The sequence below is a fragment of the Peromyscus californicus genome, unplaced genomic scaffold (genome assembly GCF_007827085.1).
Source record: "Peromyscus californicus insignis strain IS unplaced genomic scaffold, ASM782708v3 Scaffold_8__1_contigs__length_139910024, whole genome shotgun sequence".
NCBI lineage: Eukaryota > Metazoa > Chordata > Mammalia > Rodentia > Cricetidae > Peromyscus > Peromyscus californicus.
The window spans coordinates 39,775,417-39,800,127 of record NW_026294606.1 but is presented as its reverse complement, the minus strand read 5'-3'; the positions used below and the strand labels follow the sequence as shown (position 1 = coordinate 39,800,127).

The following is a 24,711-nucleotide window of genomic DNA, read 5'->3' as shown; positions in this document are numbered from 1 at the left end:
CCTTTGTCACAAAACCAATTTGGTGCTCATATCCAGAGTCTTTTAAGCCTTCAGGCTGAGCGTGTGCAGGACAGGGGGAGCAGAGAAGACTTAGAATATCATCCAAGGATACTCAGCAAGAAATCCAACCTCAAAAGTAAAGGGCACCTGTGCTGTCTCCGAGAACATCTGCATTCTAACAAAACCTTGTTTCTCCACACACAGATGAATGGGAAGAAATGTCTAATACCGCAGTGGGAGACTCAAGGGAAAATAAAGAGTGGGGATGCTCATCTGTCATCAGAGAAAAACACATTTGAGTACCTAGGTTAAGATAATAATCAAATTTTTCATTCTTCCCAATACTTTAACTTCCAGGAAACCCAGGCCAAATCCACCTTGTATGAGAGGACACAAAAATACTTTCTAAACTTGGAGACATTCATGCAGTCAACAGTTTATGCCATCGGTAAAAACAGAAGTAGCCTTATAGATCAAGGCTACAACCACAAGAATGGAGGAAATCTAGAGGGACACACTATGGGGATCTTCTCGGAAAAGGCAGGCTGTCTTTTCATCTCCAGCCAGGCATAATCTTCCCAGCTCATCCTGGCTTCTGAGTCCTCCAGGTTAGGGAACTGTGGTGGGCAGCAAAACGGGGCCGTGGGGAGGAGGGCAGAGCAAACAGCACTAAGCTAATCTGCTCCTTTCTGGCTGTAACACAGTCAGACTTTGCCACAAAAGTAAGAGCTACATTTAACCAATATAGTGACTAAGAGGGAAAACATTCCAATTTCAAGAAGGCTATGATTGCATTTCACTATGGTAAGAACATCGGAAATACATTCTATAACAGAGGTGGAGCTTGTGGGAGGTCTTGGGTTTGATCCTCAGGACCACTGGGGTAAAGTTCATTCTAAGCACATTCACCTTCATTGATTAAATTACGATTGCATGTGATAAGTATCCTAGTGGCAGCTGGCATGTCCTTAGTATTGGAGAGTGGCAGAAAGAACCTCACCTAATATTTGAACCGAGCTCAGCACTCTGCTGGTCTTTTAGCCTGTTTAGTCCTGATCCTTGATGCAAACAACTTTGTAGAAAAAATGATCTCTGTTGAGTCCATTTCCAGCCCTTAGGGAACATCTATTTGACTGCATGCAATTAAGATGCTAATTACAATTATATGTAAGCTTTTGTCAGGCTTCCATTAAAGGAAGGTCTAAATAGGATTATGTCTGCTTGAAACTTAAAAGTCCAGAATTAATTTTTTAAAAATATTATAAAATTTACACTTCCACTAATTACCCAGACTTCTTCCTAACCTTGATTTAATACAAGGTAAAAAGAAAAAAACACAATGTTTGATTAAACTTCTCCAACACAGTCTGGTTAAGAATGCCAGGGTGTCCTGGTGGACGAGTCTATCTATCTATACATGTATTTATTATCATTTCATGTGCTATTGATAAATAAAAGATATTCAAGGATACAGACCAAAAATTAACTTATTAAGTGGAAATACTGGTTTGCATCTTTACATATTGTCTGAGGTGGAAATAAGTGGTGCAAAGAGCCTCAAACACAAGGTCTTCTGTTCTTGAAGACGATTCAACTTTGCATATGTATATATGCAAATTTTAAGCCTTCTGAAATACACGGACAGACTTGGAATTAGAGATTCAGATGCAAACTTGGAAATGATTTCCCCATCATAAACTCCAGGGAGATATATATCTACCAAGAGAAAACAGGGCATTGCCTTAAAATAATACTCTGTAGTTGGCCCTGCTTTTTGAAAATTCTTTCTAGCAATAGTTGGAAAATCTCAAGCAACTGCTAAATTTTTCTTGAAGAATTGTGTTTGTTTTGAGATAGAGTTTTATGTTAGTCTCAACTCTCTCTGTAGCTGAACATGACCTTGAACTCTAGACCCTCCTGCCTCTACCTGCTAAGTGCTGGGGTAGTAGGTGTACACCACTACAGTTATCTGCTTTTGCAGAATTCTTACACAGGAAGTGGACCGACCCTGGATCTGGATCCAGGGGAAGGTGTTGAGCTGAGCACTAGCTCACAGACTGTGAGCCCAGGCAAGTGTCTGTGGCTGCAGGCTGGATTATGGAAAGCAGCAAGGGGTACAGGAAGGGACTCCCAGAATCAGAGGGCACAAACAGAAAGCTCTGCGACACAAACGAAGCCGAACAAACGCAGCTATTTTCGTCAAGAAAATAGGATATTTGCTGACAAAAATATCACATCTTATAACCAGAGAGGAAAGGACATGAAATCAGTCTCAAAATGGCCACACAATTAAACCATGTCAACCATGATCAAATATGCAGCGTGCTTTGAGAACAACAGCTGCCATTTGTTTCATGAATATAAGGCTTGGGAAATTAAAAGAGCTGGTTTGGTGTTCCAAGATTACTCTTAGAACACTTGAGAGTGCACACCATGGTTCTGTCAATTGCTTTGCTAAACGCATTAGAAACAAACTAACCAGAAACTATTCAAAAAGCAGAGGCTATGTCGTTCTCAAAGGTAAAGGTACCATGAGAAGAATAGGCACTAACAAAACAAAACAAACGTATTAAACGGAAATTACTTTAATTGAAGCACCTGTGAAAATTTTGGGGTTCCCTATTTCCAGAAATCAAGCTAGAAAAGCTAATACAAGATGGTCCCATTTAATCCTACCAAAATTTGACCCAACCCATCATAAGGAGAATAGTAAATGACTGAGGTCGTGGGAAAGTCAGAGATAGACACAGGGATTCTTCTCACTGTGTTTCTAAGAGTTGGCCTATCCCTGCAAGCATCCCTTTTTACTCTACATCTTATTGGTGGATAGACGTGTCCCAGGGGTGGGCACCCTGTGTGCTGTGTAAGTACTTTTAGTGGTTCTTATTTTTGCACCAAGGTGCCTTGTTAGTAAGAGATGCAAGTCAGTGGCTCTAATAGTTGAAAATGTGTATTTCCAGGACCTAGAAACACCCATGTACTCTCACTTGTACTTAATGAAAAAGGCAATAGAGATTTTTGTCCTATTAAGTCTCAAAAAATAACTCTTTTGCTCTTCACAAATGTATCTGTTCACTGACTTTCCTATAATTGAAATGAAGAGTTATTTTTTTTTTACTTTCCTATGATTGAAATTAAAAGTTGGTTTTTGTTTTTGTTTGCTAACATCAAACTACATTTCTTGTAAAGAGAAGTATTTTTACAGCTCTGTGATAAAGATACATGTACTACATAGGGAATCAGTTGAAAGTGAAGCACAGGTATGAAGGGTAGCTGAGCAGTATAGAGCCTGTTAAGCAGGTATAAGGCCCCACATTCCATCCTCAGCACCATACACATCCACCACATCCATTAAAAGCAAAGGGCCAATGGCATTCGTTTTCTCCAGGACAGATGCTACTTGACCCAGAGAGAATGAGTGCTCTATCCTCACATGACTTATTGTCCTTGCTTTGTGCTGTGGGCCATCCTTAACTCCACCCTATTATCTAGCTGCTTAATTGATCAGAGGAGCAGGCAAACAGCCATAGGATTCTTGCAAGCCAGGCCCTGGATGTTCTTGCTGGTGATGAATCAGTAGGGACTTCGAGTCTTGCATCTGTCCCCAAGCAAGTTCTCTGTCATGAGGCCACTCTTACCAACTTGGATTCTAGAATGCTCAGTGAAAATGAGGGTCATAGTGTTCCCTACATTAGAATGCGGGCCTCCTGCCTGACCCCAGGCATCTAAATACCCTCACATGTTAAGCTCTCAAAGTCTTACAGAAAACAGAGATTCACTCCAAGGGCAGATGTCATTTAAGGAGATCTCACGTAGCCGAGCATCTTAGGTACGTTCTTTTTCCTCTATCATGCTGTTTTCCTTTCAATGAATTTTGCACTGTAGTCATGGGAAGGCATCTTCCCTATGTCAGGAGTGCTGGCTCTCATGCCTCCGAGGGTAACCCCTGGCTGAAGTCTCCCCTGGAACTGTTCTCACCTGAGGAGGTTTTACCAGAGGGCCTAACGGGAGACAGAGCAGAAAGAGCAGATGCTGGCAGACGCACTGAAGTGCCTCTCAAGGTGAAATCGTAACAGATGGGCAAACATCCATGCTCACGCATGGAATTCAAGGTCTGCATTTTACTGGGTGCTTTTTGTTGACCTGCCCCTAACACAGTGTTTAGGTAACATCTTAGATCAATGTTCTGTAGGGGAATATACTCCATTGCTCTATGAATTTCTAGTTTAACTCCAAGGGAAACTTAATGGGGGAAAAAAAAAGATAGAAAGGAAGAGAAAGAGAGACGACCCCAAACATGAAAATTAACTTTCATGCTTACTAGAATTTGACTAGACAAACCCCTAAGGTAACCTGGCGCTCCTCATAATCTGGTTTTAGATTTTGATTTACTATCCCCCCACCACCCGCGGAGGGACCATCCTGTTGCCCCCTAGAATAAAATTCCAATCTGTGAACTATGTGATCCAGCCCCCACCAGCAGCTACTCAATTAAAGCTCGTTTGTTAGTGCCAGCTCGTCAGCTTGAGGGCAGCGGGGATGAAAACTGAAGGCTCTAACCATTTGTTGGCTGTGACTTCCTGTACCCAGGTGCGTTCACTTCCTCTTCCGCAATGGTGGAGTAGAGTTTTGAAGATCTCTTCCCTCTACCGGAAGGCTTGCCTCTGTCATGATCTGAATGCCTTTTGAAATAATCTCCTCTTTGCAGTACTAAGGAAAAGGGGTCCATTTTACCCTTTATAGTAGCAAATACATCCATGTGTTGACATCCATGTTAAAATTATTAATATTAAAACTTAAATATCAGCTTATCCACCCCGAGTTAGGATTCAAAGAACTTATATTGGTCCTGGGCAGATCCACTGTTGTCTACAGAATGTTGTCTACAGCCAACATTATGGAAATGTGCAAAATGAGGTGAGTTCTGATCCTGCCCCAGAAAGGTAGTAACAAAAATGTCCCAGTATTATCATTTTGATTCCAAGATGGATTAACAAAAATCACATTCACTATGGAATAATCCGGAAGAATTAGTCATTTACCTGTTTCAGAAATTAGTTGGGCACGCTAGTCCAGAGGGAGGCAGAGAACAAGGAAATGAAGTAACCAGCATAAATAACACACAACAGGAAGAGACAAAAGGGACATCTTCTGGAGAGAGAGGCAGGGCTCATGAGTGGCTGCCACGTCTGCTACCCCCGTTGAAGATCAGCTAGTTCACAAGCTGAAGTCAAAATCTCACCCCTCAAACATTGGAAAGCTGTGCCCAGACCTTGTGTATTTTCAGCCTGACATCAGTGCAGAGTACTATGACGGTGACTAGCTCCTTCTGGACCTAGACGGAAAAGCAATCTCGGAGCTCTGTAGTTTCAATCAGCCCATGGTGGACAAGTGTATGAAGCATCACTAATTCTTGAGAAATGGCTCCCTTGTTTGGAATTCCTCACTTTCCACAGCAGCTCTGGGCTTGCTAATGGTGTCCTATGTCACATGCGTTGTCACCAGAGGTTCTGGGACACATTCCTACTCCCGATAGTTTTGATCACCTATCAAGTATGTCCAACTTTTTGACACTTGGGAACCATGCAATTGAGTTCAAAATAAAACAACAAAAAAACCCACGAACACCTGCTGAAAACACAATTGCTTATAGCAAGCTTATCATTTTGTGTTGGGCTGGAGTCATTTCTATCCTCAGTCAAACTCGGGTGCAGGTGGCCTTTGGCTACAGATTGGACACTCCCAAGCCGGTATCATTTTCCAAAAAAATGCTAATCAGAAATTTACTAAACTCAATGCTCCGGACCCCACCTATCCTGTTTTGTGTAAATCCTTCCCATTTCAATTGTTTTTAACAAGATGAATATTTCTGCACATCACCAACCTCTGTCCCCATTCCTCCCATTGAAATCCTCTCAGGCATTTTCAAAGCTTCCTTAAAAAGCAAGAGGTAAAGACAGAAACTGCAGAATGGAAGGAGAAGAAGGGTGCCAGTGGAGAGGAACTGTATGGGCAACCTGACTGGAGGACCGACTCTCAGGGTCGGAGTTTGCTTTGAACAGCACTATTAAAGGTTCTTCTCCACATAGTGACTCATTCTAAAGCTTTGCCTGTGATACCAAGTACAGCATCTATCCCCTCATTGTGAAATGAGAATTGATACCAGTCCCCTCTTCAGATTCATCAACAAAAGTAGTCTACCAACTTCAGCCAAGTCCCTACCTTCTTTTATCTATAAACAGTAGGAGAGAGAAACTTCCACCTATAAAATAAAATTGCAGAATGGAGACAGAAGAGCAAAACATATTAACAAATAATACTTTTTTAATTATTTTTATTCAACTCCTAGGACACAAGGCTATTAGGCAACTGTGTCTATTATTGGCTTCAACCCAAGACTATTGCCAAGAAAAGAAAACAGGAGATATCAGTACCAGGGAAGCCGCAGAATTCGAAAGCACTGAGCAAACAAAGTTAACGATGCAGCCCAAAGCACAGCAAGGGTCTGCACATGGGGCTAAGAGCCCTTCACAGGGCACATCTGGTGCAGGGCCAGCACTGGATGACACTGACCCCAAAGCCACCTGTGCATTTGAAATAATAAAGGAAGGCCAGGCATGATGACTCGCTCCTGTGATCCCAGCATTTGGGAGGCTGAGGCAGGAGAGTCACCACAAATTAACTGAAGCCAGCCTGAGTTACATAGTAAGTTTCAGGCCAGCCACTACATGATGAGAGCCCTGCCTCAAAATAAAAATAATAATTAAAAGAATGACATAACATCACATACAATAAGTGGGGGAAATGATAGAAACATCAAAGATGCTACAGTTACCCCAGCCTGCCTTACCCCCCGTTTTGGGGCTCAAGTCTGTTCCTGAGGGGCAGCATGTAAATCACAGGACCACCATTCCCACCGTAGGGACCTGTGGGGAACACATTTGTACAGGGACACCCTGGGAGTGTCTACACAGGGGCCACACTTCTGAGAAGGCAGAACATTTACTCATGACCCAGAGAGTACAGTGAGCTTTGGGGTTCCTCAGGGCAGGTGACCTGCTCCTGAGCCATGGCGAAGATGGCAAAGAATGTACTTCAGCTGCTCTTCAGCCATGGCAGGCAATGGTTGACATGCCGACTGGGGGCTGCTTTCCTTATAAATAACGGGACCTAGAAACCTCTTCAAAAGTGTGCCCTAACATGCTGCGACCCAACTGAGAAGTGTCTGGCAATTACTCCTGTAGAGGACGTGGGTCTTTGGATAGGTGGCTCAGCTATACTTTCCATTCTTCATGAATGTGTCAGACAGAATGTCAAATCAAGTGTCCACTCTGGTCCCATATTCAATCCAAGGGATGTTGACTTGAACTCCAGGATACTAGTGAGGTTTGGGACCAAGGTCTTCCTTTTGAAATGACACTCCTTGGGAGAATGGGGCTAGAAGAAAGATGTTCTTACCTTCCTGGGAGAGGGTCCTGGGACTGGCCTGGGGGCTGTTCTGGCCATCGCGCTCCTTGTCCGAGGGGGCTTTTTTCAGGGTGGGTGGAAGAAGAGCAACTTTAGGGGAACTCGGACCAGATGGAGAGTCTGGGGTGTCTTCTACAGAGGTGCAAAGACACAAAACAAACTGGTCTACAAACTGGACTACAAGCATAAGCCAGGTAAATCTTGACATGCAGATGACTCATAGAGAAAAAAACTATCAGAATGTTTCCAGTCAAAACTTACTTCTGTAGTTCTGCTAAGGGAAGTATCCAAGAACAGCCAAGAAAAAAGTAAGGACTATCAGAATGTTTCCAGTCAAAACTTACTTCTGTAAACTATCAGAATGTTTCCAGTCAAAACTTACTTCTGTAGTTCTGCTAAGGGAAGTATCCAAGAACAGCCAAGAAAAAAGTAAGGACTATCAGTTTTGACTGGAAACAAACTTACTTCTGTAAACTATCAGAATGTTTCCAGTCAAAACTTACTTGTGTAGTTCTGCTAAGGGAGTAATTAGCATCTAAGAACAGCCAAGAAAAAAGTGAGGACAACTATGAAAAGCTGACATACATACAGATCTGAATCCATGCTGCAAATATTCAGTGAGCTAATACTTGAAAATGAAACCATAAATGAACCACAGGTTCTTTCTGCCTCAGACACAAAGTTGTTGATTGTCTTGAAACATGTACTGCATATAACACAATGCCATTGTCAGAGCTAGTAAGTCACAACACACATGTGTCTACACACACACACACACACACATGTTCATGTAGCTACATGCATGGAATCCAATGCCTTAGGAGTAATTTGGAATCATGGGCTTTTGGACCCATCAAGGACTTTGTTTTCTGGACCTACAAGAAGATTAAATGATCTCCTGAGCTGAAAGGGTGAGAGATGGCCAGGATTAGGATTTTAGGCTCTTATCTGAAAGCTAGCATCACTTCACTGAAATCAAAAGGACTTAAACTGTGTGCCCTTCCCATCAGCGTGTGGGGTTCTCAAGCAAGTGTGTGCACCTACGTGCATGTGGAAGACAGCCCAACACAGGCTCTCCTCAGTCTTACACTCTCACTTCTAGTCTCCTATCTGTGCCACCACAGAAGTACAGCTCTGACCAGACATGATGACCCCGTATCTCTCAGAACTGTCATGAAGAGGAACTGAGAAGACACACTTAGAAATACTGCTGAATTCTCAAGCTTTATCAGAGCACCTATCAGTTTCTGAGCCTAATTTTTGATATAAAATGCACTAAGAAGTTGGGCAGTGGTGGCGCACGCCTTTAATCCCAGCACTCGGGAGGCAGAGCCAGGCGGATCTCTGAGTTCGAGGCCAGCCTGGGCTACCAAGTGAGATCCAGGAAAGGCACAAAGCTACACAGAGAAACCCTGTCTCGAAAAACCAAAAAAAAAAAAAAAAAAAAAAAAAAAAAAAAAAATGCACTAAGAGATAAACAACACAGTTGAGAGTGAAAGCCTATGGCAGAATAAAAGGAATCTAGCTCTCTTTACATTCGGTAGTGGCAGCTGGGCAGCCGAGATTCTCCACGAAGTAGGTCAGAAGTTATGAGTCCTGTCCTTACTTCAAACTAGAAACACATGTAGCTCAGAAAAACATCAGTCCTTCTGTTGACAACTTTCTGCTTTTCATTTACTTAGTCTGTTTTCAATATGTCTCATCCTGCAGCTCAAGCTGGCCTAGAACTCACTATGTGGCCCAGGCTAACTACAGACTCATAGCAATTCTCTTGCCTCAGCTCGTCAATTGGAGGATAAAGAGGAAGATAATGGCACTGGTGAAGATGAAGACGGCAAAGGTCTGGCTGCATCTCTACCCTGTTTCCTGATCTTCCTGGGGAAATACAGGAGAGGCGAAGAGGAGCTGAAAGAGGTTCATGATATTTCATCACACTGCTCATTCAACTTTTGATGTTTTGAAAATTTTTACAATAGTTTTTTAAGAAGACCTGATATAGACTTTTTTTGCATAATAAAATAAGACAGAACTCAATTCCTAGTATTTTAAGGTTTCTTCTATAAGACTTTCTACTTTAAGTCAGCAAACACCTTCGTATCTGACCAAAGGCTACATCTCTTGGTCTTCAAAGCCACAAAGGCCTCGGCTGTACCTAGCATACTCGACCACATCTGCAATGCAGCTGCAGAACATTTGCACCGTTTGAGGAAACCTTATTTCAAACCAGGCCCACAGTGTGCCAAATTCTGTTCTACACCTCCGAATGCTACAGGATATGGTGGATAACCGCACAAGCCTGTGCTGCTCTCCGGCCTTTGTCCCTAAACTGGCCTTTTGCGTTGTCTGAATAACCCTGGAGACTGATTTCAGAAGTCAGCCTCTGCTGATGGACCAGCATGCCTAAGGCTGGTTTTCCTGATGGGCAGGGAGTCTCAGGTTCCACTCTTGTATACGGAGGCCTTGGTGTTGAATCTCTTAGCACTCCCCAGTCCCCAGCCCCTTCAGGTTTCACGTGTTTTCCAGTTCCAGCTTCCTATTTTCTGCCCACTTTTTTTCCTCCAATGAGTCTACCACATTCTACCTACACTTGAGACACCTGTGGGTACAGCCAGACCAGGCCCAGCCTGACTCCCAGACCACTAATGCCCTTACCGGGTCGGGAGGCAGTTCTTGGCTTCTGGGGAATGGAGGGCCGGGCTCCTGGGCTGGGCTTGGGGGTCTGCAGGGGGGGCTTTGGGCTGGTGGGCACGCTGGAGGAGCTTCGAGACCTGCAGCTCCCATCCACTCTGGGTTCTGCTTTGGCATTCTTTTCTGGTGTTCCCAAACCAAAGCGGGCCTCCGGAAGACCTGGGTACAATTTGGGCACTAAAATGAGAAGTGGTCCAAAAATCATTTTAAACATCAAAAGTCAATGAAACTAATCTTCCTAATATAGAAATGTGGTGCACGCTGTGGTTATCATTCCTCATCACAGATCCTGAGAACAAAAGCATCCATGTCAGTGTGCTTTTAGAGTCAACGCTAGTGGAAGACTGACTTTCTTCATAGAAACCTCTCAAAAGGGTCTCACTGGTCCAGGGATTACCAGGTAGGAGGCAGATACTGCAGAGGGGCAGAGCTGGGAAAAAGGAGCCTTACAAAAGGCCTAAGTCCTCCTTCCTGTCTGTGGAGCCTGCTAGGCTGCTGGCCTACTCTGGGACAGACCACTTCAATTTCTCCGTGACATGCTTGCTTTGCTAAATAAATGGCTTCAACAGTCAGGGTCTCCCGCTGTACTCCTTCCTTCCAGAAGACGAGAACTAGGAGATCCTTGCAATAAGATATGAAATCTTCCTCTGCACCATGCACAATTCTATATTCATATGCAAGGAGAAGCTAATTCTTCATGAATTTGAAGTCTTCAGGTCTTTCTGGGACCTGACAGGCTGGAGAGACACACCAACAGGAAATGCCTCTGTTCTGGATGTTGACTGACCCCTTAGGGATCTGCTACAAGCTGAGGGAGAAAGGCTGTGCTGAGGCTGTGATCCGATCTCAGGCTTACAGGTGAAGCAGTTCTGGGGGATTCCATTCCCATCGGCGTCACAGGAGTAGAGGATTTCCTCCTGGCAAACAAAACCACCGCCCTTCTTCCACACACCACGTGGAGTTTGCTGTTCAAAACATCATGCTAGGGTCATTCACTAGAATGCCCACAATTTAGGAATGTGTCAAAAAAGAAAAGTTGAGGAAGGTAATCAATCTCCTCCATCTGGGAAATCAGGAAAAAAAAAAGAATCCCCTGAGATCATGGCTACAGGGATGGGAGTAGCTCCCCCGGGGTGGCCGGGACAGGAAGGGACTGACTGGTGGGTTAGCTTGGAGGGGAGAACATGAAGACTTGCTCTTTCATCTGTATTTTTCTTTCCAATCACAAGCGACTCCTAAAATCAGAAGCAAGCAATAGCTCTGCTTACCTGTCCCACCTCCATCCGACCGCTCTGTGCTGCTCAAGACTGGACTGGAGGAATCCTGGGAGATGATGTCATTGACAAGCTTCTAAAATTCAAGACCCCCCCACCCCCCAAAAAAAGAACACATTTGAGATATAAGGGAAAAGAAAAAGAAACAATAAAGCAGATAATAACAACAGATTATTCCTGCACTCTGTCACTGTTAAGGGACCATGTTGAAGGGACAGTGATTCCGGGCACTACCTCAAATTCGACACCCCCAAAATATGCTATGGTGGTTCCTGCCTATCATCTCAGCACTGGGAAGGCTGAGGCAGCGGGATTGTGGCCAAGGCCTACATAGTGAGGTCAGAGTCAGCCTGAGCTACAGTGTGAGATTCTGTCTCAAGAAAAAAATTGCAATTAATAATTAAAATACAAAACTGAGGTGACCAGGTAGAGCAGTAGACACTCTTGACCTGTAGCCTGATTATCACGCCTCATTTAAAAAGCACGAATCTGCCACCCACTCCTAGGTTCAACATGGCGTCCACAGCACAGTGATTAATCCCTGTGACACACTGGTGCAGCTTCACTACCTCACTGCATTGACTAGGAGGTAGCAGGGAGGTGGAGTGGTCTCTCAGCGGGACCACAGCCCCAGGTTCTCGGGGTGCTGAGCAGTACTTCTCTCACAGAAAGCATATGATCTGGCATCGCTATGAAAAAATGACCCCAAGAGAAGAGGGTCTCACGCTATAGCCCTCTGTGCAGGTGCCTGCAGGACATGCAACAGGCCATGAAATCCCTGTGGGACTCCCGCTCTGCTCTTCCAATGGCAAGGCCAACTGTGTATCAACCACGGATGCTTACCCTACTACCTTTGCAAACGACTCAGTGATACATTTCGGGAAATATTCTAACACTAAGTTTTTAAAAAGCTTCTATTATTCTGGTAGAATAGCCATGACTGGTCTAAATTGTAATTGCTTAGATTTTTTTTTTTTAAAACAGAGGCTGTTGAAAAGAACACTAGATGGCGCTATGAGAACATTAACATAAACCTGGACCGAGCACATTCACTAAACCAGAAGGATCTGTCACTCTGAGCCAATTTACGGATCAATCTCAAACACATGGGAAACCACTCTAGAACTCTTGTCTTTTCAACAAAATTAGCTGCTCATCACAGGAAACAGCGATAAACAGTTCATTAGGAAAACACAACATTGGCTGTTATAAATGTATAAAATATTCAGGCATCTGGCTCGTGGTAGGGATGCAGTATTTTTTCAGTATTCTGTGTGAAGGTCAATAATGTCTCCTTTACAGCACCAACAGGAGATAATTGTGTAGGCTCTCCCAACTCTGGGCTGTAGTGAGGGCCTGGGGGAGAGTAAGGCAGGTATCTGTAGCTGGCAAATTGCTGGATAGTAGAAGAACTATGGTGAACAGCTGCAGAATCTTACAGCATGCAGAGTTTAATAAAAAGCAGATGTTAAGAGGCAACACAAGAGTCCTCTGCATCTGCTCTGCAGTCCACCTTTCACTTCCTCTAAGTCAAGGTCCACTGGGAGAACCATTTTCTTCTGAGGCCTCAAGAAAAACAGATGCATAACTTCCCTTTCCCTGGGGGACTTCTCAGATCTCAGGCTGATGCACACAACCTGGGCATATTTATCTTAATAATCACCACAAGGATGCATTCCTTTAAGGAACTGTAGAAGCAAACAGACAACTCTGAAAAGGAAACTGAGAGCAGTAACACAGCTGGGACTGCAGCATGGTGGAGCTGATTGTGCAATCGAGCGAGACCCTGCGGGCTTGCTCTCTAGTCCCACACAGCTTGCAGCAATGGAGGGAGGGAGGGAGGGAAACTATCTTTCAACTGGACTTTGGGGAGACTCAACAGTTTTTTTTTTCTTCCTTTTTCCAAATTATCCCTTGCTCTGCCGGGGAATGAACTCAGGTTCTTATACATGCCAGGCAAACACTGTACCACTAAGCGACCCCTCTACCTTGTCCCTGAAACTTAGCACCTTCTAAACCAGTCTTCTGCTGTCTTCACAGCAGCAGCAGTGGCCTCAGCACTCTAGCAGTTCTGACAGGAGACCCTGACTTTTTCTCTTGCCATTTAAATCTGGAATATGGCAAAGGACTTTGAAGCCTGAACTTCATGGGGCATGTAGCGGGTCTTTAATGATTATCTGCCTGCCATCTATCCTTTGCGTGTTGGTCCTGCCACTTACAGCGACCCCCTCAGCATCTCCACTCAGATTCACCCAAGCCCGTCTTATTTGGGGATCAAGTCTTGCAGGCTTCAATCGAAAGCACAGGGAAGACAGGTAGGTGGGGCAAAGCTTATTTCTCCAGAGTGTAGCTCTGAGCTGGACAGTAATCCCAGGAAGGGGTAGGGGATTGAAACAGGGGCATCACCGGGAGTTTGGGGCCACCCAATGCTACAAGCTGGGCCACAAAGTGAGTCTGAGGTGAGCCTGCATTACTGTGTGAGACCCTGTCTCAAAACAGCCGACAGATTACACAAACAAGGCATGACCTGGGGCAGTGAAAACAAGCAAATAGTTCTGGATCCAGGCTCTAAATTCTTTAGGAATAAATCTTTAGGATTTACATTTGTAAAACATTTTTTTTTTTTGTAAAACTGATTTTATGAGCGTTTGCTTGCATGTGTACACATGAGCACCTCATGCATATCTGGTGCCCACAGTTCAGAAGACGGAGTCTGGTCCCCTGGAACTGAAGTTAGTGATGGTTGTGAATTACCATGTGGGTTCTGGGAACTGAACCAGGCTACAAGAGTCGCAAGTGCTCTCAACCACAGAACCATCTCTCCATCACCCAGTACTGACTTTATTTCAGCAACAAGCTATTTTTCAGTACCTCTTTCCCCATAAAAACAGAGAAGCGAACGCACAAACCCAGACACGGGGACCCTTCCTCACCTTCTGGGCACACGCTGCTCTCCGTTCCTGCTTGGCCTTCATCTCAGCCAGCAGCCCGCTGCCCATCACCTGCACATAGCGCCGGCCACCCTGCGGGCTACCCCTGCTGTCGCTGCGCTCAACCCTGCCGGATTCCTCGGCCGGACCCTCCTCCAGGGGATCCGGCGTCTTCACCTCCTCTGTGCGTTCGGCAGCACCATTGTGCTCAGCTGCCTTTATGTCCTTCCTGGCGGTGTCCACAGGGGGACTCCGGATGGCCCCCTTTGGGGAGGAGAGCTCTTCCGGCATCAGGACGGTGGGCGGCCGCTCAGATCGGGACCGCGATTTGATTAGGTTAAGAAAGCCACTTCTCCGAGAATCTCGTTTTTTCTTCTCATCTCCTTCGGCCAGTTCGTGGGCATCGGAGCAGCGTGTGGATGACCTCCTGCACCACAATCAAGACACAGAAACCGTTGGCTTGGCCACGAAGACAAGTCCCATGAGGACTTAGTCAACCAACATGAAGGTGACCGCTGCATAAACAGCCACATTCTGTGCCATTTAAAATGTTAAGCCTGTGCTTAGGGACAGAAGAACTTAGGCTACCCATGAGGAAACCAAGCACACAGATTATGAGCGAATCTGGAGTCAGGCAGGATTGGGGACAGACCTTTGTAATGATTAAAGGCTTAAATGTGAGCTTCTCCGAGGCTGGCTTCAGACATAATTGGGCAATTACCCAATTTGGGGGATACTAGAAAGGGCTTCTTTGACCATTGTTAATTATTAGGTAATTGGTGAAATCCAACATATTTGTTCAATCCTGGCAAATATTTGGATCTTTGCTTAAGTGGAATGAATTACCAGAAGAAACAACAAAATAAAAGACTCAAGGTCAGGGTGCTGGTGCCATACCTGAGACTCTAGTATTTGTGAGATGGAGTTGGAGGGTCAGGAGTTCAAGGCCAGCCTCTGCTATATAAAGTTTAAGGTCAGGTTGGGTTAAAGGAGACCTTGTATCTAAAAACAAAACTAGACAGAATAAGTTTAAATTTTAGGATCGATTGTCAGGAAGAAAAAAAAAAGTTGAAACTTGGGAAGTGGAGAAAAGAACAAACACAAGGAGTGTGCCAAAAGGAATCTGTCACTCAAAGCCAGAGACTGGATCTCCACTTAGCTCCCCAGAAACTCCACCAAAACCAGAGCCAAAGACAAACACAAACCCAAAAACCACACAGTCGGGAAGAGGCAACGCCACTTGGAAGTCCAAAGAGCACAGAACAGCTTCACGGATCTGAGCAACTGGAATATAAACTGGAGGCCCAGGAGCAGCTCGACCCTGTGGGGCGTTTACCCACCACCCCCAGAGTTCCCCAGAGTGTTCTTGAGTGCGAGCAGCAGGAAATATTAGATAGAAGGATTTATTGCGGAGAATCTTGCAGAGATAAACAGATAGAAAATAAAGGATAGCCTCGAGAGGGCCTGGAACCTATTCCAACGGGCCCCGACTGTCTCTGTCCCAGGGTTTTTATAAAGACGCCAAGGGGTGGAGCAAAAGACCTCCTCCCCCAGCACAGCCAAGTGCAGACCATCTCAGACACCTGCACTCAGGCCCGTGGTCCTAATCATCCTCTATGCAGACCTGCTGGGTAAAGCCACGAGGAACCCGAGAACGGGCTCCCACATGACCCTCAGTGGCTGCAGACCCGCAGAGCAGGCACATTTCACAAGGGGAAGCCACTGGGAAGCTGAGAGAGAGCGGGACTGGCCGAAAGCCAATTCACCAAGTATTGTTTCCTCTTCCCAAGCCACAGGGTCAACAAGGCCCAGGCCACCCCAAATTCACTGTCTGCAGAGCCAACCAGAGAAACAGTGCAGCTGAGGGCATGCAGCACAGCCACAAAACAGAAATAAAAGCAAAACGTGGCCAAAGTGGAACATTTTAGGTTAAACAGTACAACTAGAGAAATACCTCAGAATGTGGGGAGGGTATGCTAAGACTAAGAAACTGAGAGAGAAATGATGAGAGTTAATAGATCAACAGAGGAAATACCAGGTTGAATAGAGGAAGTTTAACAGAAAGTGTATAAAGGAAACAAGAGATTTACAAAAGAAACAATTAAAAAAGCTCCAGAACCAAGCAACACAAATTTTAAGAGTCAAACACTTTATGTGTGCCAAAAAACTGGATAGACAAAGCAGCATCCCCCTCTAGAATACAGCATCATAAAATTTTGGTACCCTGAGAATACAGACACATCCCAAATGTTTCCTGAGAAGAGAAAAGAACAAAACCATGTCACAAAGGATCAAGACTCAAGATGACACCGAGTTCTTAGGAGAACTCTAGAATATAGAAAATTAGGGAACAGTATTTTCAGAATTCCATACCCAGCAACACTATGACCCAAAATGGAAGATCTTAAGTAGAAATAGAAATGCACTGTTAACACCCCATTCCTTAGAAAGTAACCACAGGAGGAAATCCATCAAAATGAGGGCATAAATCTCAGACTGAGAAGCAGATAAGACCCAGGGATGTGGTGAAGGGGACCCACTTGCAGAGGATGAAGGGAATGTCTCCCCCACACCCCCCGCCCCAGGTGTGAGATGTATCCAAGAAGACCCGATGGAGGACATGAGAGAGAACTCAGAGATGTGTGCTTTTACAGGAGACTTAAAGGAGTGAGTAGATGAGAGCATTGTGGGAAAACTAAGTAAACAAAAAGGGATGAACAGCTTCTAGAGAAAACAAAATCTATAGAAAAGGAAGTGTGACCACAGCATACCACGTAAATCAGGTGTGGGTACTTACAGGGCTATAATGAAGCACACTGAGTCAACCATTGACTAGTGAGCTAACAGGAATTACCATTAAATGAAGAAAGTCAGGAGAGAGAGAATTCAGGAGGGGCAGAGAGTAGCCAGGATACACTATCATTCTCAGGGGTCAGATGTTGACAGAACTACTATCTGAAGCCGAAAAATGAAAAATAGGGAAAAAGTATTGTATTTTTAAAAGTGGAAGCAAGGTTATCAGTTAATGGAATAAACACCAGTTGCTTCTGGGGAGCAGGGAGCGGGAAAAGAAATGGGAATTTTTATTTAAAGTCTTGTAGTTCACTTCACATTTAAAAGTATGAGCACATGACACTGAATATCAAACTTTCTTTGCTAATTTATGGTGTTTTACCTAATGCCATGCCCTATAATACCATAGGAAAATGCAGTTTAAACAATTACAAGTTTTTGTAGGTCCCACCAACAGTTGATGAAAGCTGAGCTATCTAGTCTTGCACACAGAAACATGACCAGAATTCTGCACTCACATCTTTGTGGAAACAAACGGTCCATGTGACAAATGCACCCAGATATCATTCAAAGACAACTGAAGAACAAAGCCACCTGATCAAGAGAGGAAATCATTGTGGGGCAGATGTGACAGAGCACGTGGTCCACACCCAATGCTCACACATTTCCCATAATACAGACTCTAGGTTGAAGAAGAGCCAGCAATGGTGTCTGTAATTACAGAGATAGGTCAATTGTCTTGATGTGTTTATCAGTAACTACTGTTAGTCAATAACTACTGTAGCCTGCACTAAGGTTCTGAAGTTCCTGCATGTGGCAGTGTACACCTGGAACCCCAGCATGTGGGAAGCTGAGGCAGGAGGATGACTGAGAGTATCAATTTACCCTGGACTGCTTAGCAAATTCCAGACTAGTATGAGATACACTGTGAAACTGTCTCAAAAACAAAATAAACAGCAATGCAAACAATAAAAAAGTAACAAAATATAAAGCAATAAAATTTTCTGAAGTGATAAGGAAAAAAAATAAGACCCAGATATTGATCTTGAACAGTATTCTGTGTGAGGTAGACAGCAATTCATCATGAGCGAATTTTCCATTTTGTTCTATATTGGTGTTTCTTGACTCTTTTAAGCTGAAAATGTAGCCCTCTAGTCCTTGTATTCTAAAACCACCAAACCAAACACTCCTGAAGATGTATATGGGTTGGGGGGTGGGGAAGAGGCATGATGCCAGGAATCAGCAGGATTTGATTTGTGGGAATAAAGCATTATAGGAAACTATCAATGAATAAATGACATATTTGGTGGGTCTTGAAAGACAGAATCCTGCCAAGTTATGCTATGCTAAGCTGCAAGACTAGTGTCAATGACAAGCAAGAATCAGGCGTTGAAGCCTACAAGCGTCTATAAGCTCCACTGCCGTGGATATGAGACTTCACTTATTTCTACTTGGCCATCCTGCAGAGGATAGATAAGACTCATCCATCACAGCCCAGAGGAGCTCTTCCCTAGCTCTCCTGCCTGCCTGCCCTCAGCTATGGGCAAAGCTTAATGCATTCCTGAACTTCATCTCTAAGGTGAAGCATTCTTCACAAACCTAACCCAAGCTTGGAGTCTGTTCTGAGATGGATCAGCTTTCAGTAACAGATCGAATCACTTCAGAAAAATCATGTATAAAGACAGTATAAAGGAGTGTTTTAAGTTGAACAATCTAGCTCAGGCTGACCTGGAATTCACTATGTATTCCAAGCTAACTTCAAATTTCTATCAATCCTCCTGCCCCAATCTCTGAGTGCTAGGACTATGCACCACCACACCCAGCTCAAGTTAAAGTATCACTGAGCTCTCTTCTAAGGAAGCAACACTCTAGTAATAAGGAAATGTAGAGAAAAGTCTTTAGAGGGCCCAGTCGTTACTTTCCCTCTTGTGATGAAATACCCAGAGACCAAAGCTATTTAAGGAAGGAAGGGTTTGCTTTGGCTCACAGTTCCAGGGTACAGCCCAGGGTACAGAGGCAGTCACAGGTAGCGTGTGAGTTGTACGCATACAAGAAGGGCGGAGCACGCTCAGCTGGCTTTTTCCTTTTCATGTAGTTTGGGGCTGGATGCAATACCGCCACCAGCAATGGGGGGGGGGGGCCTGCACCTTCCCCTCTCAATTAACGTAATCTAGATAATCCCTCACAGGCATGCCTAGAGGTTTGCCTTGTCTAGAAATGACCTAGAGCCTGTCGAGCTGACAAAACCAACCACAGCATAGGGTAAGTCGGAGGGCCCTACACCACCTCTCCCGTCATTTAACTGCCCAACCTGCCAGCAGATCAAATTATGAATAAGAAAGTTCAAAGGATGCTCACTGCCCTGAAACAGAACCTTCCAGGTGAGTGTGAGAAAAGCCCCTGGATAGCAGATGTTTGGTCTGGACGTGATATGAACTGCTATGCAACAGGTCCCACAGTTGGTTCAACAGGTCAGAGGTAAGAGCTTGAGAGTTTGAATTTCCAACTAGTTCCCAAGCAACACCAATGAGACCACATTTTATAAATTCAAATGGTAAATCTCTTGTATGAGACTGTGATGCCTAGATAAATTATAATCATTAGCCATTTAGATATGAATGAAATACTATTTTTAATGAAATGACTAGAAACTTACTTGCTATCCATTTTAGTCACTTTCTTGGTGAAAAATTCATCTACACCTTCATCCACTCTGCCCATGAGGCCATTCTGTTCTCCATCATGGGGGATGATGCTGATGTTACAGATCTGCAAAACAAACAGGACCTCACTCCACAGTCAATTCAGTGTACCTTCGGTTCTGTCGGACTCAACAACCTACAACACAGCCATGACTCATTACAATAGGGACCGTGTGATTTACAGGAACAGAGGCCAGGTGTAGAACCATAACCTAGTGAGGAAAAAAAACAGGTTCATAGACGTGCTAAGCATGGTATGGCTGTAGATGGGAACAGGTTTTGAGACAATCTCTGCTAGTAGCCCTGGCTGGCCTGTAACTCATTATGTACATCAGGCTGGTTTTGAACTGGCAGTTGCCCTGCTTTTGCCTCACTAGGGCTGGGATTAGAGGCAGGAATCACCACATTCACCCAGGAAACAGGTTTACAAAATGTAGTGTAAGCAATGCATCATGGGGGACTTGTATGGCTGGACCTAATAGGCTGTGAAAAGTTCATGCTTGCAAAATGCTACAAAGTAAGAACCCAATTATAATCTCAGTACCAGGAGTCAAGAGGACAGCGAGGAGTAGCTTCCTCTAGCGGCCTCACCCACCACTCCCCTTCTCCAGCCGGCAAATAAAGGGTTATATTTTTCTCCTTCAGTTCCTCCCCTCACCCCTTTTTGCTTTTCCCACTTTGAAAACAGAATTCCTAGCTGCCCCCCCCCCCCCCCCCCCCCCCCCGAGTTCTCTAGTAGTATGGAGAGCATAGAGGCTCCAGAGATGGAGGGAAAAGCTGAACAAAGTGCAGCTCCTCCCCTCCCCCAGGAGCAGCAGCTTACAGGGCTGGGCTGCACCTCCTAGCCCCTGCAACGCACCCCTGCACCCCTGCACCCCTGCCATTTTAGAGATAAAGAACAGCGGAGACACCCAGCATGGCTGGATATATCCCAAGAGGCGCTTTAAAAGGCAGCAGTGAAAGGGAAGCTCAGGTAGAGCTGGCCCGGAAGGGCGGCCCAAACCCAGACGATGAAGAGAATCAGGTCAGTGGAGTTCAAGGCCAAAAGCACATGCTGTTAACGCTCATTTTCTAGCAAAAGGAAGAGCTGTGACGTGACTCCAGTCTCTTCTGTCAACCAGAATCAGCATCAGATGCAAAGCACAGCAGGGCTGCTGGAGATGGAGAGCAGGGATCGCCCCGCATGGACTGGACCCCACGCGTCTCGGGAGTTGTCTAGCTTTCTCAGATAAGTCACTGGTGCCTGCACCTCCAGGGAACGCGTACTCTCTGAAAGGTTCATTTGTGGATGATGAGAAGCTAAGTGGGTGCTGTGAGGTTAAAGGCAGTTCTTATCTCCCTCACCAGGGTGACCGAGCAGAACACTCGGGGGCATAGCAGACACCTGGATTTGGCACGGCTTTGTAAGCCACAAAGAAATAAGGGCATGTGGGTCTGTTAGAGACACTGAGCAAATGTGCCCAGGGAGAACACCTTAGGGAGCTGAGTGACCACACACCTTCCATGCATGCCTCCCACCGCAACAAGCAAGGAAGACAGACGCCCAAAGGAAAGTAGTCGGAACTCCATCAAAGCAAGGCAATGCAGGAGAGTATGCAGTGGCCTGGGGAGGTAGAGGAAAACTGAAAGGCAATTCTTTGAAAACCGACTACTGACACAGTTACACGATGTTTGGAAGGCATGAGAAGAGATCAGCAATGGGGCCGAGCATGGTGGCTCATGCCTGTGATCCAGTACTAGAAAGGGTGAGGCTGGAGGATGGCCGTAAATTCCAGGCCAGTCTAGGCTACACAGTGAATTTGAGGCTGGCTTAGAGACCAAGCAAAATCTTGTCTCAAAAAATAAAACCAGAAGAAAATATTAACAAATTAAAAACAGGGAATGAGAAAGGGAGACATAGTTAATGATGGTTAAGAGCAATTCAGATTCTAATCCTATGTAAATGATCAATTTGATCAAATGGACAATGGTCTATGAAAATATAAATTACTAAAATGGCCTCAAGATCAATTTGAAGGACTGGCCAGCTACCATACATGTCTAAGAGAATGCATACATACTTTAATAAGTGGGAAAAAGGAGAGGAGAAATTAATCTTGTTTTTACAAAGATCTTGCTTTTGCATGAGCACAGGGAACAGTTAAAGTATGGAGGGCAGATGCCTGTATCTGTCAGCCACAAGATAGCTGGCAGAGCTGGAGAGACGGCTCAGAGGTCAAGAGCACTGGCTGTTCTCCCAGGGTCCTGAGTGCAATTCCCAGCAACCACGTGGTGGCTCACAACCATCTGTAATGAGCTCTGGTGCCCTCTTCTGGCATGCAGGCAAACATACAGGAAGAACACTGCATATATATTAAATAAATCTTTTTTTTTTTAAAGATAACTGGCAATTTGACACAATTGAAGTCTGATCAAAGAGTGAATTTTTGTGCTTTTTTTTTTATAAAAATATATGCTGAGCTATAACTCACAGATGAGTTCTCACTCTCCCCACATGTGCCAAGTCCTGGGTTTCATTTCCATCACTGGGGGGTGGGGGTGGGGGGAAGATCATCTGTGTTTCATTTCATACTGTGAACTTCATGACGCTCTGGAGAAGCTGCCTCTGTGTTAAAGACCCTGCACACTGCTGCGCCTCGGGTGGGAGGAACATGGCAACTGGAGAGGAAACAGTTCACCTTGTCTACTTGACCAAATCTGGAATCAAGAGGAGACACACTTCCGGGTATGTTTGGAGGGAGTTTCCAGGAAGGGTTAACGGGGGGGGGGGGGGGGGGGGGAAGCTGCACCCTGAGAGTAGGCAACGCCTTTCGGTGGGTGCCTCTTATATAAAGAGGTCTGAGGAAAGGCCGGTGTTGCCTGCCTTTGCTTCCTGCTGGTGACCGCGCCTATCGATGCTTCTCGGTCTGGCACCATGGCCACTGCCACCCTCCACTCTCATCAGACTCCAGCTTCTTCTTCAGCCTTCCAATGTAGACAGGAGTCACTGGTGCCTTCAGCACTAGATTTGGACTGCCGAAGCACCCAACCTCACCGGCTGAGCAGCTACTAGGTTCCCAGCCCCTCCAGCATGGCCATAGCTGAGCTGCCTAGACCCTACTGTGTATGGCATCCTAGTAAATCCATTTTTATTATGCATAGCTACACAGTCTGTTGGTTCTGTTCATCCAGAGAACCCCAGATAACACAGATGGAATGCTGATGGTCGAGAGACAAAGCTGTTGTGTACTCTCTTAGTCCCTCTGGATAACCAGTGACTGTCAACCTCAGTATCTACTCCAATTCCCTCATGCCTTTTTAAATGTCTCCTAAGCCTGGCCCCACATGCCTCTACATGCTCTAACGCTGAGAGTGCTGTAAAACCTCCCTGATGAACCTCTGTGCTTTTGTGAACACAGTGACTTGTGACCTTCTTTCCTGTGACTTTAAAGCTTTTCTATGGTGGTACACAAGTCTATGTTCCTAGGAATAGCCACTCATATTTGGGTTATTTCCTTAAAGGAGAGTTCACATTTTTACATTGACAGTGTTTATGCAATCTTGTTAATTTTGGCATGAAAATCAGAGTGACAGCATTATTAGCTTTGGCTCAGTGACAGTGACATGTGGGCATCTGAACCAGCCTCAGCTTTCAGAATTCTGATGTCTAGGGCAGCTCAGTGGTACAGTAGAGGTCAAAGGCAGACTTCAGACATGCCAAGGTCAACTCAGGATGAGCTGGTTCTACACAGGCCTGGCAAAAAACCTGATGGTCACATCAGACAACTGTTGAGACTAAACACTAGTAATGAAAGCAGCCCAAACTATTTTGTTCAGTTACGTTTCTCTCCAGGTTTTGCTTCTTCCTGATGCTAACCTGGAAAATGTGAGTGACCCCTCCACACACATGTAAGGGTGTTGTAAGAGATAGTACTCAGGAAACAGTGAGCCTTGAGAAATCATATGGTAATGAATGGACCTTCACTGTATATCCAAGAATGACCACAGTCCTCTGCTCCCCTGTAGTACTTCTTACTTTTCAGAGGGCCTCATGTAGCCCAGGCTAGCTTCCAGGGAGACGTACACTGAAGGATGTCCTTGTGGTCCTGATTCACCTCCCTGGCCCTCACAACCTCTAGGATTACAGGCAAGAACCACCATGCCTGGTTCTTTTTAGTTTTTTAAATGCAGGAAGAAAGAATAACTTGCACATGACTGTGTGGTTTGATAAATGAATCATAAAAGCAAAATGAATAAGCAAGTGCACAAACCCACAAAATGTTTCTCTCCAAGGGCACAGAGACACTGAACCCATCATTTCTCATTGAAGTAACGCTGCTAATGATTGCAGAAGTGATAGCCGAAGAGGGACCATTTACACAGCAGCAATCTAGAGTACAGAGTCCGAGCCAGCATAGGGGAAGGTGTCTCTTTCTTGATCTGATAAGCATCTCTCCCTTATTTAAAATAGCAATAAGTGCTTATACATCTAAGTTTGCATAATGCTGTGGTAAGACTCCAAAATCAAATAAGCTGGAAAGGAAACTATGGAAGTATGCCTAGCTCTTCTTCAGATTCAAATGAATACACCTAAACACCAATCTTCTAAAGTAACCTATAGACCATGAGGACAAGTGCAGAAACCCTTGAGCCTCTGTGCTTTCAGCTACCCCCAAGTATCCATCAAACCCTGGGGGCACTTTGTTTGTACTCTCAACCCATAGCATCGGGCACATTCCTATAGTCACAGGCCATGCCTCCCTGGAATTCACAGGTGAAGAGGAGAGAGCTGGGGATATGTGATGAGAGCTATCTCAGGGTAAATACCTGTTTCCATGGTGGGTGTCACATGCCCTGTGCCAAGTACAAATCCGTGAG

General features: G+C 44.9%; 1 protein-coding gene across 12 annotated transcripts in view; it reads right to left on the bottom strand.

The window, feature by feature from the left end:
* The window catches only part of Carmil1 (capping protein regulator and myosin 1 linker 1), a 256,793-nt gene that overhangs the window by 2,677 nt on the left and 229,405 nt on the right, over positions 1 to 24,711 (bottom strand). For 4 of the 12 annotated variants that reach the window (XM_052729001.1, XM_052729011.1, XM_052728999.1 and 1 more), the window contains 6 exons: positions 19,809 to 19,921; positions 14,363 to 14,786; positions 11,424 to 11,505; positions 10,120 to 10,332; positions 7,459 to 7,599; positions 4,561 to 4,710 (listed from right to left, as the gene is read on the bottom strand). In XM_052729001.1, the coding sequence (XP_052584961.1) occupies positions 4,561 to 4,710; positions 7,459 to 7,599; positions 10,120 to 10,332; positions 11,424 to 11,505; positions 14,363 to 14,786; positions 19,809 to 19,921 (1,123 nt within the window). Of the gene's footprint in view, positions 1 to 4,560; positions 4,711 to 5,042; positions 5,068 to 6,317; positions 6,927 to 7,458; positions 7,600 to 10,119; positions 10,333 to 11,423; positions 11,506 to 14,362; positions 14,787 to 19,808; positions 19,922 to 24,711 lie in introns of those variants that run through there. The other 8 variants (XM_052729006.1, XM_052729009.1, XM_052729002.1 and 5 more) reach the window with 6 other exon arrangements.